Source organism: Euprymna scolopes, chromosome 25, assembly GCF_053919585.1.
Source record: "Euprymna scolopes isolate OS-2025 chromosome 25, ASM5391958v1, whole genome shotgun sequence".
Classification (NCBI taxonomy): domain Eukaryota; kingdom Metazoa; phylum Mollusca; class Cephalopoda; order Sepiida; family Sepiolidae; genus Euprymna; species Euprymna scolopes.
In genome coordinates, this window is record NC_136506.1 from 90,410,790 (window position 1) to 90,427,987 (window position 17,198).

Genomic DNA, 17,198 nt, shown 5'->3' on the forward strand with positions numbered 1-17,198 from the left:
AGAAAACAAAAGGCGGATGATAAGAGAAATAGTGGGAGGAATGGAATGATGTAAATAATTGGGAGAGAAGAAAAACAGGGGACGAAAAAGGAAGCACAGAGTAGAAGGAAAAAGAAATAGAGAAAAGGGGAGAGGAGAAAGAGGGGGAAGAGAAGGAGAGAAATTAAACAGAGAAAAAGAGGATAGAGGGGAAAGAGAAGAGAAAGAAAGATGCAAGAGAAGAAAAAGTGGAAGGAAAAGAGGACAGAGAGAGTTAGAGAGGGGGTGTCTAATATGAAATCGTAATGTATTCAGACTTAGTAAAAAATGATTATCAACTAATGTCAAAATTTTAAAAAATTATATATTTAATAATATACACAATAACAAATACTGACCCAACGGGTCACAAAATGGTCTAGTAGATAATAAAATTGAGGACAATAAAGTTAAATTTTGATTTGTCATGTTCTTAGTTTTTATTATTTTCCAAATAATCTTTAGCTTCATTTATCTTGGCTGCCAGGTAAGGAGATCCACCTAAAAGAAGGAAAGAAAACAGAAAAAGGATTTTTAAAAAAAAAAAAAAAGTAAATAAAAATTGAGAGAGCATCTTACTAAAAAATTGGATCTAAAAACATTACATAGAGACGCTTCAAAGTCAGAGAGAAAGATTTCTTTCGGACGTTCAGAAGCAACAAATCCTACTGGATAGTGGATATGCTATATTAGTGGGGGTGGGTGTATATAAATATGTGATATATAGTGTGTGAACGTCTAGTGTTTAGTATGTTGTATGTATGTGTGGTTGTTTCACATATAACTCTGTTCACGTCGTAACAAACAAACATATGCAGGACAGTTATTTTACAACAACAAATAACATCTTTATCTGCTAGGCCCAGACAAAAGAAGAACATACCTTTTTCATAGGGACAAATAGGTTTCTCACTTTTCTGGTTTGTTTCTTTATGAAACAAATGTCTCCCATCAAAGAAACGCCAAATACCAAGTTGATCTTATATAAACTTTGTTCTCAACTTCTCATTATCAAAAATCCGATAATTTCATCAGACTTTACAGGTTTCCGATTTGATATTCGAAACATGTGTAACTAAGCGGATAAAACAGTAATAAAAATATATATTTGCTCTGCAATAGTACTGAGCACTCTTCAGGTTTCTACTAATTACAATTTTTGCTATATATATATATATATATATTTTAGTGGTCTGGCAAAGCCACAGGGGGAGACAACAGAAGCAGCAAAACTAAAGCTGGCCTGCCAGGACACTATATATACAAATGTAGACAAATTTGGGCATATTTTATTGGTTTGAAAATATATGTTCTTTTTTACCAGTTGTTACATAAAATTTTAACCATAGAATAGTATTATAAGCTTCAAAAAGCCTGCAAATTTTCATGTACTTTCGTCTCATAGAACCAAAGATATGAGCATTTCAATATAAAATTTGACTACCAGTATAGACATATCCATCGATAGATAAATATACCACTTTTTTTAAAAAGTTTATAAGTTTGAAGTCTCAGAAACTATTGATCAGAATTTAACAAATGAAGGTTTTTTTGGAAAGCTAATGATCTGAATTGTGTAGTGGTGTATGTAATATTTTCCCTTAAGGTCGCATATTATTGCTTAAACAAGTGGGAGATCACTTTTCTATATTAATTTAACATAAAATGAGCACCCATTTTATGGCCATCTTGATTATAAAGTGGGGGTTTATTTTACGCTAAATTAATATAGAAAAAAATCCCCCACTTTTTAAAACTATGATTTATTCATATCATTGAAATTACTTGTTTTCAGGGATTCTAATTGTTTTTTTGTTTTCGGCACCCTCGAAAACCTCTAATAGTGATAATTTTAAAGGATTTTTTGTGGGTGGAAAGATACTGCACCTTTACCAATATTTCAATCATAGTCACTTGTTGTCCTAGTTTTGCATATGAATTACAAAATATCTGATATTTCCCCAAAATTTCTGGCCTTTATGGAGAAGAGACTAAAACTTGCTGCTATGGTTTCAAATGATCTGAAATAGCAGCAAGGGGAGACTTGATTCCAAATATTTCTCATGTGTTATATCTCCCTGTTTGGTTTTCATACATAAAGTAAATTTCACAGTGTATAAAGTAAATTTCACAGTGTATAAAGATTATTTGATACTGGAGATATTAATAATCGTACCCTATTTCCAAATATGGGAAATATTTGGACTCAAGTCTCCTCTTGCTGTTATTTCAGATTATTTGAAACCATAGCAGCAAGTTTTAGTCTCCCCCTCATCAAGGCAAGAGGCTTTGGGGAAATATATATATATGTTTGTGTGTGTGTAATATATATATATATATATATATATATATATATATACAGTTCTTATATTATGTTTTCTCTTACACAAATTGAATAACAAATATAAATGTGAATTATCTCCCCCTCTCATGGTGAAGAGATCATGTGACCAGGATGCACATTTCAAAAAATGGTTAATCCTAGGAAAATATGTTCCGATTAGGGTTGAAATTTCGAGCTGAGAATCCTTGTTCATGCACAGCTGTATGTATTTCTTTGATTCCTATCACAAAATTAAATTGTTTAGTTATAAAAACTAATGATGGGTAGTTAAGATCGACTGTCCTTATAGTAAACTTGAAATGGTGGAAGGGGGGAGAAATAAAAATGGGACATGAAAATAAAAATACAAAAAAGAAAAAACAAAAAAGAAAGAAAAAAGAAAAGAAAACGAAAATAGAAAAAATGAAAAAAATTTTAAAAATTAAAATATTGAAAGGAAAAATAAGGGTAAGAAAAGCAAGAAGAATTAAAAAAAATAAACAAAAAGGAAAAAAGAATAGAAAAGAGGAAAATGAAAAAAGAAAAGTCAAAAAAAAAAGGAAAAAAAGAAAAAAAGGAAAAAAAAAGAAAAAGAAAAAACAAAAAAGAAAAAAAAAGAAAAAAAGAGAAAAAAGAAGAAAAAAGAAAAAGAAAAAAGAAAAAGAAAAAAAAAAAAAAAGAAAAAACATACCTCTGTCAGGATGATTTAAAAGCATAATCCTTTTGTGAGCTTCCTTAAGTTTAGCTTTACTCACCGATGGACTGACAAAAAAATAAAAAAAAACATTGAATGATAATTCCATAAAATTACAAATCAAAAATGTGGAAAACAGGAATATTCAATATTCTATCTTTACAATTTTTGAAACGACTACATATTTAGATTTCTTTCCAAACAAACGGTAACTTGATTCCATCTTTTGTATGTGTCGTCAGTTATGCATCAGGAAATAAACAAAAGAAAACGGTAAGGATCAAGAAACAGTTTTACATTTATTTCTCACACAGATGTTTTTTTGTTTTGTTTTTTTTTACATAGGAGTCACCACTTATCAAGGCCCGGAGGCCACTCGAGGATAAGGGTTATAGAGTGTACAGTAGTCAATGGGATAATATTGTAGTAATGGTTGGTAAATTGGATTACTTAAGGGTGCGGTTCATCAAGAATTTGTTTATGTTGGACTTGAAGACAATCAAGTTGTAGTCAGCTGGGAAGCAGGCAAATGGAAAAGAGTTCCATAGGTGTGAAGTTCTAAGAAAGAAGCTTTGTTCATGGAATCTACGTTTTGATTTAAGCACAGATAAAGAGTGGGGAAAATTATTGACAGTGGTTTCAGGTAGACGGGTGTTTTTCGTGAGAGATTGGAGTTCAGACGAGCACTTGCCATGGAAATAACGATAAAACAAAGGCTCACAATGTCTCTTCTGTGGGAAAAAGGTTGCAGGGAAGAGAAAAGGGCATCCCCCACTAAGCTATGAAGTTTATTTATGTTTTATGAAAGACAAAAATAAGGACAAACGTAGCATTCGACATTACGTGCGTGAAAATCACAAACTTTCATTAAAAGATCAGGTGGGTGAAAAACTTTTGCCGATTTAAAATTTCATCTTGAAAATTAAAAACTGTTTTAGAAAATCTTTATTCTATAATAATAACGACCTTTGATCCATTCTGTGAGAAAAAGGTTGCAGGGAAGAGAAAAGGGCATCCCCTACTAGGCTATAAAGTCTATTTTGAACTTTGTCAAAGCAGGATAAGGTTTTTCTAGCAGCTCCTACTCAGATGTGGCATCAGTACTTCATGAGTCAGTTAAAAAAACTAAACAATGGAAGGACATGATAAGGATGGATTTGAGAGACAGAGGGATAAATAAAGACCTGTACACAATTCCTTACATACGATGCTCCTTAAAAATATGACCCCTAATTTTGGTGGTGACAATGTGTATTATTTAGTATGAATTAAAGTAAACAAAAAAATTATTTTTACCTGACGCCTAAAATGAGGCCAGCCTCTCGCTTTGACATTTTCACATCGAAACCTCCTTTATAATATTTGTTAGCAAACGTCTGCAATAAAAAAAAAAATATATATATATTAATTTTCAGATCATCAATAGTTCAGGGAAAACAAATTTGCAACACTGATAACGTTTTGTTATAATGATTATAGACATTATCAGTCTCCATATTTTCAAGCTATCTCCTCCAAAACTAAAAGCGACTAGAGGCCCTCAAATGATTGAATTTTTTAAAAATCATTCTTTTATGGGTCTTTAGCCGATTAAAATAGTTCTTAATGGGTCAAAATTGAAAAAATCGTTATACATTTTGTACGTTCATCTTAGTTTATTTTTTATCAGTTCATATGTCACGTTGGTAAAGTGGGAACGTCACCAGCTTTGAATGCTATAATTTCGGTTTCAATTCTAGCTGATGACACCGAAATTCTTTTTTTTTTTTTTTCACTTTTGAAATCACAACCCTATAATAATATATACGAAATCTGTACAAATTAAAATATCATATTTAAATGTATTTTACGACTGGTTGGTTGTTTTGTTTTACGGCATATCAACCCTTTTCAGGTTATTTAATGCCGAATCTGGTGATTTTGAAGGATAATTTTTTAATATAGTATATTTGTTTTTTAAGTCGTATTCTATTTAACCCATAGTTGGGACCCTAACAGGTGCTACCACTCCGGGTCAGAGTGGACCTGGGAGCAATGGCAATTAAAGGGTAGCTCCACACTCCCTAAGGCCTGCAAGCTGGGGCCTCACCATCGGATATAGTTTAAGGTCATATCCAGGACCTTTTACGACTGGGCACCTCCCCCTGCTAGTATTAAATAAAAATATAACACTAATAACGTTTTGTTACAACGATAATAGACATTATAGTAAACAAAGCCATAACATAAACAATGTTCTGTTGTGACACCGACAATCACCGACCCCAAACGTTGTGTGTGCCATGGCTTTGTTTTTTCATCTTTCACCATTCTAGTTCTAGCCATGTCATCTTGATCACACTGGCAACCATCGATGGGAAAACCCAGGTCCACAAGTAGGAAAATAAAAATAAAACAAACACAGGAAAAACACAGATGCAGACGTTTCACATGTTGGTCGAACTATGGGTGTGTGCGTCCTCATCAACCTTCTACGTGCTAAGGCCAACATCTTTGTCCTGTCGGGGCTGGGTGCGTCTATGGCCGTCGGTTGCTCTATCCATCTCCTTCAGGAGATGACCAATTGCCCTCGGCCGTATCGAAAATCCAACTGCCCACTTCAGAGTTCAGGCCTTGACTAACTAAGCGGCTGATTGCCTCCCTTTGTTCCTATTGTTCTCTTGACTCGGATGGACCCCAAAATGTCCACTGGCCCATTGTTCTCTACCTATCGGTCACCCCGTCGCTCGTCACACCCTAAATTTGAATCAATCCTTATCTCATTATCTACATAAAGAACAAATTTCTGTCGATTGATAAATCTATTTCCTACTTTATTTGTTTTCCTACTTCCTCCCTTAACGACTGCAGGTCGACCATAGTATCGCACTGTTACTGTGATAATAGACATAAAACTAAACAAGGACGTAATACTAATAAAGACACGTCTACTTAGAACATTAAATACAAAGATCTGATTCTAAAAGGATTTAATAATCAACAGATCAAAACGTAAAAAGGTTACATAAATGAGTTCATCAGTCAAATACTCACGGCAGTCGCTGGTATCGAGTCAATCTGTTTTTTTAAAACATCACCAGCAACTTTGCCATATCGGACAGCGTAACGTCCTGCAAAAAAAAAAATAAAATAAAAAATAATTAGAGAAATTTATTTTAAGTCCATTTAAAAAGTTATTTTAATAATTTATCAAAAAAAAAATGTTTTTTTTAATTTATCAAAAAAAAAAGTTTTTTTTCTAATTTATCAAAAAAAAAAAAGGTTTTTTTAATTTATCAAAAAAAAGTTTTTTTTAATTTATCAAAAAAAATTTTTTTTTTAATTTATCAAAAAAAATTTTTTTTTTAATTTATCAAAAAAAATTTTTTTTTTAATTTATCAAAAAAAATGTTTTTTTTAATTTATCAAAAAAAAATGTTTTTTTTAATTTATCAAAAAAAAATGTTTTTTTAATTTATCAAAAAAAATGTTTTTTTTAATTTATCAAAAAAAATGTTTTTTTTAATTTATCAAAAAAAATGTTTTTTTTTGATTTATCAAAAAAAATGTTTTTTTTTAATTTATCAAAAAAAAATGTTTTTTTTTAATTTATCAAAAAAAATGTTTTTTTTAATTTATCAAAAATTTTTTTTTTTTAAATTAGCTTACATAAGATTCTATAAATAGATAAAAATGAGTAGTAGGGTAGACTGGATTTTTTTGTCTTGTCTGGAAATCAGTCCAAGTTGTAGTCCATGAATATTGGATCTCGACTGATGATAACACCACATTGGGTGAAAGCTTCGCTGACATTCAATCGGCCATAGACAAGATGCAATTGTACGCTTCAAAGATCAGCATAAAGATAAACGTCAATAAGGCAAAGTTACTGACAACAAGTCTTCTTCCAAATTAAAAGCAACCGATTTTCCTCAACACAAGAAACCTTTGAAGAGGTCAATCGGTTCAAATATTTTGGCTCCATCATCACCACAACAGGCCAAGAAGAGGAAGACATTCACAACCACATCAACAATGCTTGCACCATCTTATGTTGACTTTGATCGCAACTCTGGTCTGCACCATTCTCTTTTATGGCTGTGAGACTTGGCCTATGTGGGCTAGTGACCTATGCAAATTGGCAGTATTTGATCATCACTGCCTACACCGCATCCTTCATATCCATGGGAAACAGTTTCTCTCCAACAATACAATTCGCAAGATCCACTCCCTCAAAAATTCTCTCCTAGCCAGGTGCCTTTGTTCGTTCAGCAATGCTCCTTGATGATACCCAGGTGACTTCATGAATGAAGTCATCAACCCAGCACCACTACCAGGTTGGAAAAACGTTGCGATAGCCAACTTAAAACTTAGTTCAACACAGAGAAGCAGGACACTGGACTGATTCTGGGCCCTCGCCTTTACAAAGTCTGTCACTGGAACCTCGAATGGCTTGCACACATAATGGAAGCAACCTTAAATCGCCATGCCTGGTCAGCCAGTGTTTCAGACGTAGTAGATTTGTTGGAAAGAGTCAGGGCCCAACCAACCCAGAGCAAATGTTGTGACCATGACAATGATTATGACCAACGAGTCCAAGAGAAAGAAAATGCTGATTTCACAAATTAGGAAAACAAGTTTATCCAAGTCCACCTCCTCCAGAAAAATCTATTTGCTATTGAAACCACAGTTGTTGAACTGCTTAAAACTTTGTTGATTCACTGCCAAGTTTTACGATATACCTTTTTCCATCAATAAAGAAAAATCAAGCATAAACCAGCATACGTTCCAGAATTATATCAATGCTCACTTTTTAATGCAGAAAAAATACCATATCCTACAGTCAATTAATGAACCTGAAACAAGGTGTTTAAATGGGAGGAGTGAATCTTTGAAAAATTGTATACACAGAAGGAAAGCACTCCTAATAAACTGGGTCAGTGAAAAAGACAAAACTAAATTTTTATTATAAAAAAAAATACATTTTAGTTAACTTTTAAATTCTAAAATTGACTTTAGTTTGTAAAATTGGATTTTAATTGTAATTTTAAATTATTTTATTATGGATTTTAAATTATTGTATTATATAAATTTTTAAAATTCATACTTTATAAATGTCATTTACAATCTATTTCAATTTTAAAACTGTAGGGAAAAATACAATAGTATTCAGGTTAATATAATAGAAAAATCATTTAGTCTAGATTGGAAGAGTTGAAATTTTTAAATGCATTTCAGTATAATTAAATGGAATTTTATGTTTTAATCGATATTGAGATAAAAAAAGTTGTTTTTTTTATAAAAAGTTTTAAATAAACACATGTTAAATTAAGATGTACAAAGTTCAATTTTTTTTAAACTGGCGCATGGTATCATACAGTGGGTGTCTATTCATGAACAAAAATAAGTATTATAGTGGTATTTAAATATAGTTATTGAGAGCAGGCATTTTCCTGCCTCCTCACCAAAGGAGAGCTTAATCTGGGGTGTAGCCATTGAATACCTAAACAGCATTCATGGCTGGTATTTACTACTCCCCTCAAAGGACAAAAAATGAGTAGATATGAATTAATCTCAGAAATAAATCGAATAAATCGTTTTTTTTTTAATTTATTATATTAAATTATATATATTATTTATATATTATATATATTAATTTATACTGTAGAACTATACATCTTAATTTATTATATTAAATTATATATATTTTATATATATTTATAATTATATATTTTAATTAATCGACTTTTATAATTATATATATATATATTAATTTATTATATTAAATTATATATATTATTTATATTAATTTATGCTGTAGAACTATATATTTTAATTTATTATATTAAATTATATATATTACATTAATTTATATATATTTTATATATATTTATAATTATATATATATTTTAATTTATTGACTTTTATAATTATATATTTTAATTTATTATATTAAATTATATATATAATATATATATTTATAATTATATATATATTTTAATTTATCGACTTTTATAATTATATATATATATGATTTATTATATTAAATTATATATATTATTTATATATTATATATATTAATTTATTCTGTAGCACTATATATTTTAATTTATTATATTAAATTATATATATTACATTAAATTATATATATTTTATATATATTTATAATTATATATATATTGTAATTTATTGACTTTTATAATTATATATATATTTTAATTTATTATATTAAATTATATATATTATATTAAATTATATATATTTTATATATATTTATAATTATATATATATTTTAATTTATCGACTTTTATAATTATATATATATAATGATTTATTATATTAAATTATATATATTATTCACATATTATATATATTAATTTATGCTGTAGAACTATGTCTTAATTTATTATATTAAATTATATGTATAATAAATATATTTATAATTATATATATATATTAATTTATCGACTTTTATAATTATATATATATATTAATTTTTTATATTAAATTACATATATTATTCATATATTATATATATTAATTTATGCTGTAGAATTATATATTTTAATATATTACATTAAATGATATATATTTTATATATATTTATAATTATATATATATTTTAATTTATTGACTTTTATAATTATATATATTTTTTAATTTATTATATTAAATTATATATATTACATTAAATTATATATTTTATATATATTTATAATTACATATATATTTTAATTTAATGACTTTTATAATTATATATATTTTAATGTATTATCTTTTATAATTATATATATATTTTAATTTATTATATTAAATTATGTATATTACATTAAATTATATATATTTTTTATATATTTATACTTATATATATATTTTAATTTATTAACTTTTATAATTATATATATTTTAATTTATTGACTTTATAATTATATATATATTTTTTAATTTATTATCTTTTATAATTATATATATATTTTAATTTATTTACTTTTATAATTATATATATATTTTTTAATTTATTATCTTTTATAATTATATATATATTTTAATTTATTATATTAAAATATATATATATTTTAATTTATTATATTAAATTAATATATATATATATATTAAATAAAATGTGTCTAACAAAAAGTGCTCAATGAGTAAACAGAGCGGGTATATTAAATTAATACAATATATATTAAATTATATATTATATATATTATTATATATATTAAATTATATATTATATATATTATTATGTAAATTAAATTATATATTATATATATTATGTATATTAAATTATATATTATGTATATTAAATTATATATTATATATATTATTTATATTAAATTATATATTATATATATTATTATATATATTAAATTATATATTATATATATTATTATGCAAATTAAATTATATATTATATATATTATTATGTATATTAAATTATATATTATATATATTATTATGTATATTAAATTATATATTATATATATTATGTATATTAAATTATATATTATATATATTATGTATATTAAATTATATATTATATATATTATGTATATTAAATTATATATTATATATATTATTATATATATTAAATTATATATTATGTATATTATTATATATATTAAATTATATATTATGTATATTATTATATATATTAAATTATATATTATGTATATTAAATTATATATTATATATATTATTATGTATATAATAAATTATATATTATATATATTATTATGTATATAATAAATTATATATTATATATATTATTATGTATATTAAATTATATATTATATATATTATTATGTATATTAAATTATATATTATATATATTATTATGTATATTAAATTATATATTATATATATTATTATGTATATTAAATTATATATTATATATATTAAATTATATATTATATATATTAAATTATATATTATATATATTATTATATATATTAAATTATATATTATGTATATTAAATTAGATATTATATATATTATTATGTATATTAAATTATATATTATATATATTATTATGTAAATTAAATTATATATCATATATATTATTATGTAAATTAAATTATACAATTTGTGTTCTTTTTATCCTTTTGTTTTTATAGTTTCGTTTCTAATTTTTTGGTGATGAAGGACATGAAAGAGATATTACTTAAAATGCAATTTTTAATTCTGACTAATACCATAGAAGTACCAAAAATTATTTTATTGATTTATTTGTATTGATTTATTTATTCTTTCCGTATCAAATGTCTATTGAAAGCAAAAACGAAACAAATTTTTAATAAACTTAAAAATAATCTTAAAGAGTACTAGCATTTTCATTATCATATAAAAGTCAACCTATGGTTTTTATTTGTTTCAATTTTCTTATCACTTTGCTTTTGCTGGGGATGGGGCATTCTACCGGATGCCAAACATTCTCCCACTAGTTTAGTTACTCCAGCAGAGATATCTTTTTAAGACTCTAACCGTCTCTTTAAGTGCTACTGTTTGTATTTCTTTTGCACTTGGTTCACTGGGTATATTCGCCAGATAGTTTTTGAAATTCTTTTTTCATTAGCCCAGTTGCTCCTGGACTGTCGAATGAGACTTGAAAGATGTGGTTCATCACATCTTTTGTATAAACAAGAACTTACCAGCAAAGCCGACGATGGTTAATCCAAGTCCAGCCAAAATTAAGTTACTGGCCTGAAATAAAGAAAGATTGCATAATTATTCTCAAGCAACTTCTACGGACGTGAGGAGAAATGCTCACCCTCCCATCTTGTCTGCTCCTAGCATGCATTCTAGTTTTTAAAATATTCGATCATTTTTTTTTTTTTTATCATTTGGTTCTGGCTGGGGATGGGGCATCCTATCAGAGGCCAGATATTCATCTGCTATATCACACATTCCAACTGAGAGATCATTTTAAGATTCTAACTATCCATTTAAATGCAATTGTTTGTATCTCTCTTGCACTTGGTTCACCGGGTATATTTGCCAGGTAGTTGTGTGTGTTTTTTTTTTACTTCTTTTTCATGATGCTACTTGCTCTGGAAAGCTCAGTTACTGAAATGATGAAAATCTTCCTAAGATTCCAATTTCTTTTCATGTTGTATATAAGACCTTGGTATTTCCTTATCTTTTCCCTCTCAGCCCTGTTTAAGCCGGCATCATTGGAGATACTAACTTCTAACTTCTACCAAGGTTGCTTCCTTCACCTTGTTCCTTATCACTATCAGGTTTAATAACTCCGTTTTCAACGTACATAGCTGTAGGAATTGCATAGTCATGGTGTACGACTTATTTCCAACTGTTTTCTTCCGGTAAACATGTTCCCAGGATTTGCTGCTGCATTTGATATTCAATTTCTATAGTCCAGTGGAGATATTTACACATTATATTGCAAGAAATTATTTCTCACATCCCAATTTCCTCCCGGCAGAAGCAAAAGAATCCATAAATACAAAAGCCATATTTTTTCTAACTCAAAATTTATTCACAATTAACAGCAATGAAAGTTTATTTAGTTCTAGTATTGTCCTTTTGCAAAAACGGTGGCCCGATTTGCCCCCATACACCTGGAGCCTTTAGTATGAATGCCTATTGTCGGAATGTTAGTTCGTTGTTCCTCGGAAGGATCCATGAATGTTCATAGTAAACTCGGCGGGAATATTGGCGCCTATAATTAGACGTAATATGAGCCACTTAGGACTCAAGATGAATTGAGATAAGATCCAATATTTGTAAATAAACATGCAGAACAGTTCCTGAATGTCATCCTTAATTTGGATAGATTCAGCAGCATAAGTTGTCTCTGCTTGTAGAGATGTGGTCCCTCGTTCACCAACTGTTTGGTGTTCATGAAGGAATTGTCTTAGCTCACTCCAGTAGGAGCTGCTGGGTTTTGAGTCTATCCCAATGCCGAGTTCTGTGTAGACTGAAAATAAAGCATGATACAAAAGCACGCCACGTGAATCACCTGACACATTAAAATTTAAACCAGCCGACCACTAATGCGTGAGCGGCTAAACAAAAAGAAAGATGGTGACTGTATACGGAATTTCTCACAATATCTCTACTATTATATAAAATAAACTTTGTGTATGTGTGACTTTGTTCCATATGGACTCCTAAACAGCTGGGCTAATTTTTTTTTTTTTTTAAATTAAAATTAATTAAAAAAGTAGTCGTAAAAAATGTAGAAAAAAGTTGCTACAGCTTCTTTTTGTTTTGTTTTTTAAAATGTTTTCGTCTAATGAAAATATCGTTGGTTTTAGCATTGTAAATTATGATATGAAAACAAAAACGATTTTCTTAATATTTGCGTAAAGAATACATTTTGTATTATTAATGTTATAAACTTTGTTACATCAAAAAAAAAAAAAATTGTCGCAGCTTTCTTTTTTTAATGTTTTGATTTAATAAAAAATATCGTTGGATCGAGCGTCCCAAGTTATGAGATGAAAAAAAATTAACAAATCTTTTAGTAAACAAGAGTTGTTTCCCTTTGCACAATGACAAATTGCAAAACAGCATCTGCTCGTCACACATCTCCGTAGGTACCTCCAAAGCGCACCAAATGATTACCCCCCCCTTCTCGCCTACATCAAACATGATGTAACAGTTCTAGGAGGTCCACCCTCCCAGGCTTTAGCTTCTCCCTTTGAAAAAAGAGGAGTCTACTGCTAATCGCCTGAGGTACCTCTAATGAGGAACGCTGATGGGGCTTCCCAGGCATTTTTTGCCAGCCCCGGTGCTCTTTTTTTAGGGCATTATCTTTTCAAATCCAACTTTTCGACCCTTGTGTCACATAATTCAACCGTGGCGGGGGGGGAACGGGGAGAACCTTTTAGTCGAACTATCAAGATGAGGACAGTAGTCTGCAGAAATCCAAATTATCAATTCTCATCAGAAAAAAATCACCCGTACTTCTGCAGTTTACAGACTTTGTTTTGTGGTTTTTTTTGTTTGCAAAATAAATTCAATTTTCACGGTATCTGTTGTTCATTAAATAATTAGATGAAAGAACAGAATTATTGGTGCTTATTGCACTTATACACACACACACACACACGCACACAGAAAAGTCATTACGCACTCGTCGCAGAACGATGTCGGGTTTGTTTTATTATACACATAGATTCGAAAAAGTTGCCAAAAAAAACAAATATATAACAAATAAATGTTATCAAAAGCAAGATAAGTTACTTTTCTACCTAACTGGATAATTTTTAAGTGTTTTTATTCCATGTAACATGTTTATTCAGCTTGAAAAACATACAGTGTTTACCGATGTATTAGAAAATTTTAAATGGCGCCAAACTCTCTGCTGAACATGGGAAAATGAGTTAAAAATAAAAAAATAGGGTTTGTATTACTGTACACATAGATTCGAAAAAGTTGTCAAAAAACAAATATATAACAACTAAATGTTATCAAAGACAAGATAAGTTACTTTTCTACCAAACTGGATATATTTTTCGTGTTTTTATTCAATGTAACATATTTATTCAGCTCGAAAAACATACAGTGTTTACCGATGTATTGGAAAATTCAAGATGGCGTCTCACAACCTCTTTAACACCGTAAGTTTGGAAAAAGGTGTTATAAATAAAAAACTATACAAAATACTATTAAAAACCCGCCGAATATATGTCAACCTATGTCGCAGTAATATTATTGAGCGAGTTTTTAACAGTATTTTATCCGTTTTTTTATTTATAACATCTTTTCCCAAACTTACCGTGTTAAAGAGAGAATCAGACTCCATCTTGAATGTTCCAATACATATTACATCGGTAAACACTGTATGGTTTTCGACCTGAATATACATGTTACATTGAATAAAAACACGAAAAATATATCCAGTTAGGTAGAAAAGTAACTTATCTTGCCTTTGATAACATTTATTTGTTATATATTTGTTTTTTGACAACTTTTTCGAATCTATGTGTACAGTCATACAAACCCCAATTTGTTATGATACCGAGCAAAAGGTTTGATTTTTAGGAAGAAAAGCTAGAATTAAAGATGGGGAGGAAGTGTCGGCGCTTTAACTGGAGTTATCTCGCTTTGTCGAGTTCAACAAATTTCGTAATGGCTGACTTCAACGCGCTCTCATAAAAAAAAAAGAAAAAAAGAAAAAAAACACACGTGTTTTTCTGTTGTAAAAAAAAAAAACCTACTTGATCAAATTAAATGAATTTTCTTTTTTTCGGAGATCTTCAGTCCAAAGCGGATGCGTACAATATAACCCTTTTTTTCAATATTTTCATTTTTTAATGTCTTGACTAAACTATACAAGTATCCGGGTTTGATTATGAGATTCGTTGTCAGCGACCTCGATTACCTCTATAAAACCACATTAGAGTGGCCGGTGTTGTGTTCTGTTGTAGTATATACCCATATTTACAGAGTTTTCTGTATTTTTTTTTTTAATAAGTGTAATTCTAAATTTTTGTTTATTAAGTTATTAATGTTAGGTGAAAGTACAGAATAGTTACAAAACACGTTCCCCTCTCCATGTTAAAGAATGGGGTTTTAAATAATAACGTTATTATTTCAGTATGGTCCGTATTTTGCAATAATACCGTCGATCAGTGTAGTTAGTACGTAACTACGCAGTTTACAACTTTTAGAACTTTCGATTTGGTAAATAAAAACCAATTACGATTAATAAAACAAACTAATATTCAAAACTTATACATAAATTGACTAAAATGAAACAAAAATTGAACTAGCTATAAGATGAAATCAGAATAAACTTACCATCGTAAAAGAAACTACGCTGCCAGTTCACTTATACGAACCATGAAGAAATATTGACCTCTAACGAATTCATTTTCGGCTGTCGTAAATTTCATTCATTCAGACGAGAACGGCCTCCGTAAAGGCAGGCCTGTTCACTAAAAAATACGTCATGCACGTTGTAAACAGGCAAAAATCTTTCGAATAAAATGTCGATAATGATCGAGTTTTCTAATAGTTTGTTGGGCGGATCTGAACGAGCCCCCCCCCCCACCGTAAATTTATTATCGTCAATAACAGACTTAACTTTCATATTCGCAGTATTTTTTTTTAATTTAGTTAATGACTTTTAAACTTTTAACGTGGGAATCACTTTTAAATTGTAATGTTCTATTAAATTTTTCTTTTACACCACAAAAATAGCTTAATAAGGAGAGGTTTGTTGATTGATCGAAAAGTGGGGTATCAGTTTAATAGAACGTTATAATTTAAAAGTGATTCTCCACGTTAAAAGTCATTAAATTAACTTTTAAAAAAAAAATTTTTCCAGCTAATAAGAAAGTTAAGACGATAATCCGCAGAAAAAAAATAAGAAAACGTGAAAGGGAATTGATTTTACAACGGGAGATGGGGAAGCTCGTTCAGGCCTGCCTTTGTATTTTTTGTTGTTTTTTTGTTGTTGTTGTTGTTGTTTTTCTTTTTTTTTTTAATAAAAAGAAAGCATTAGAAAATTTTTAAAGATACATTTAAAAAGAGAAACTTAAGGAATACAATTTATACTGAAACCGAACTTTATTTAATATCAATTTAAAAAGGAAAAACAAGAATTATTTTTTGAAATAAAGTTTTTTTGTTTCTGCGTTAAAAGTAAAAGCCGCTTCTACACTATCAGAACAAAATTTTGAATTTTACATGAAAACAATGACATCTACGTATTCCTAGTATTTTTAGGATGATTAAATCCAAAAATTACGAAAATCGATAAGGTAAAAAATTATTTATTAAAGAAAATAGAATTTGAAGAAAACGATCGCGCTTGCTTATGTAAGACACAGGAGAGTTCAAAAGGGAGATAATTTACCGTTCCGATTCATTTTATAAAACAAGATGGCCGTAAATTTTCACCTGCTAACACAATTAAAGTGTTTTTATTTTGTTTGTTGTTGTTGTTGTTGTTGTTTTAATAATTTAGTAATATTCAGGTAATTTCGATTGCATTAATTGGAAGCTAACATTGTAATTTATTAGAATTGACAAAAAAAAGTGCTTCTACACTTTATCGCTGAAATTAGAGACGCCATTTTATTTCACGCACCTGCTGTCCAAATCCAAGGGAGAAGTCAATATTTTAAACTATGGCCGAAGTTAGAAATAAATAACAAAAAAATTAAACTTCCGGAAAGAACTATGAAAAATAAATAATGAAAGTGAAAGAGA

General features: G+C 28.3%; 1 protein-coding gene across 1 annotated transcript; it reads right to left on the bottom strand.

The window, feature by feature from the left end:
• Positions 1–325: 325 nt before the first annotated feature.
• Positions 326–15,886, bottom strand: LOC145247501 (mitochondrial import inner membrane translocase subunit TIM14-like). Its single transcript, XM_080109313.1, has 6 exons — positions 15,783–15,886; positions 11,666–11,717; positions 6,069–6,145; positions 4,332–4,411; positions 3,033–3,103; positions 326–519 (listed from the first exon to the last, which is right to left on the bottom strand). The coding sequence occupies exons 1-6, from the start codon at positions 15,783–15,785 to the stop codon at positions 452–454; spliced, it is 351 nt and encodes a 116-aa protein (XP_079965439.1). The 5' UTR covers positions 15,786–15,886; the 3' UTR covers positions 326–451.
• Between the last annotated feature and the right edge of the window lie 1,312 nt (positions 15,887–17,198).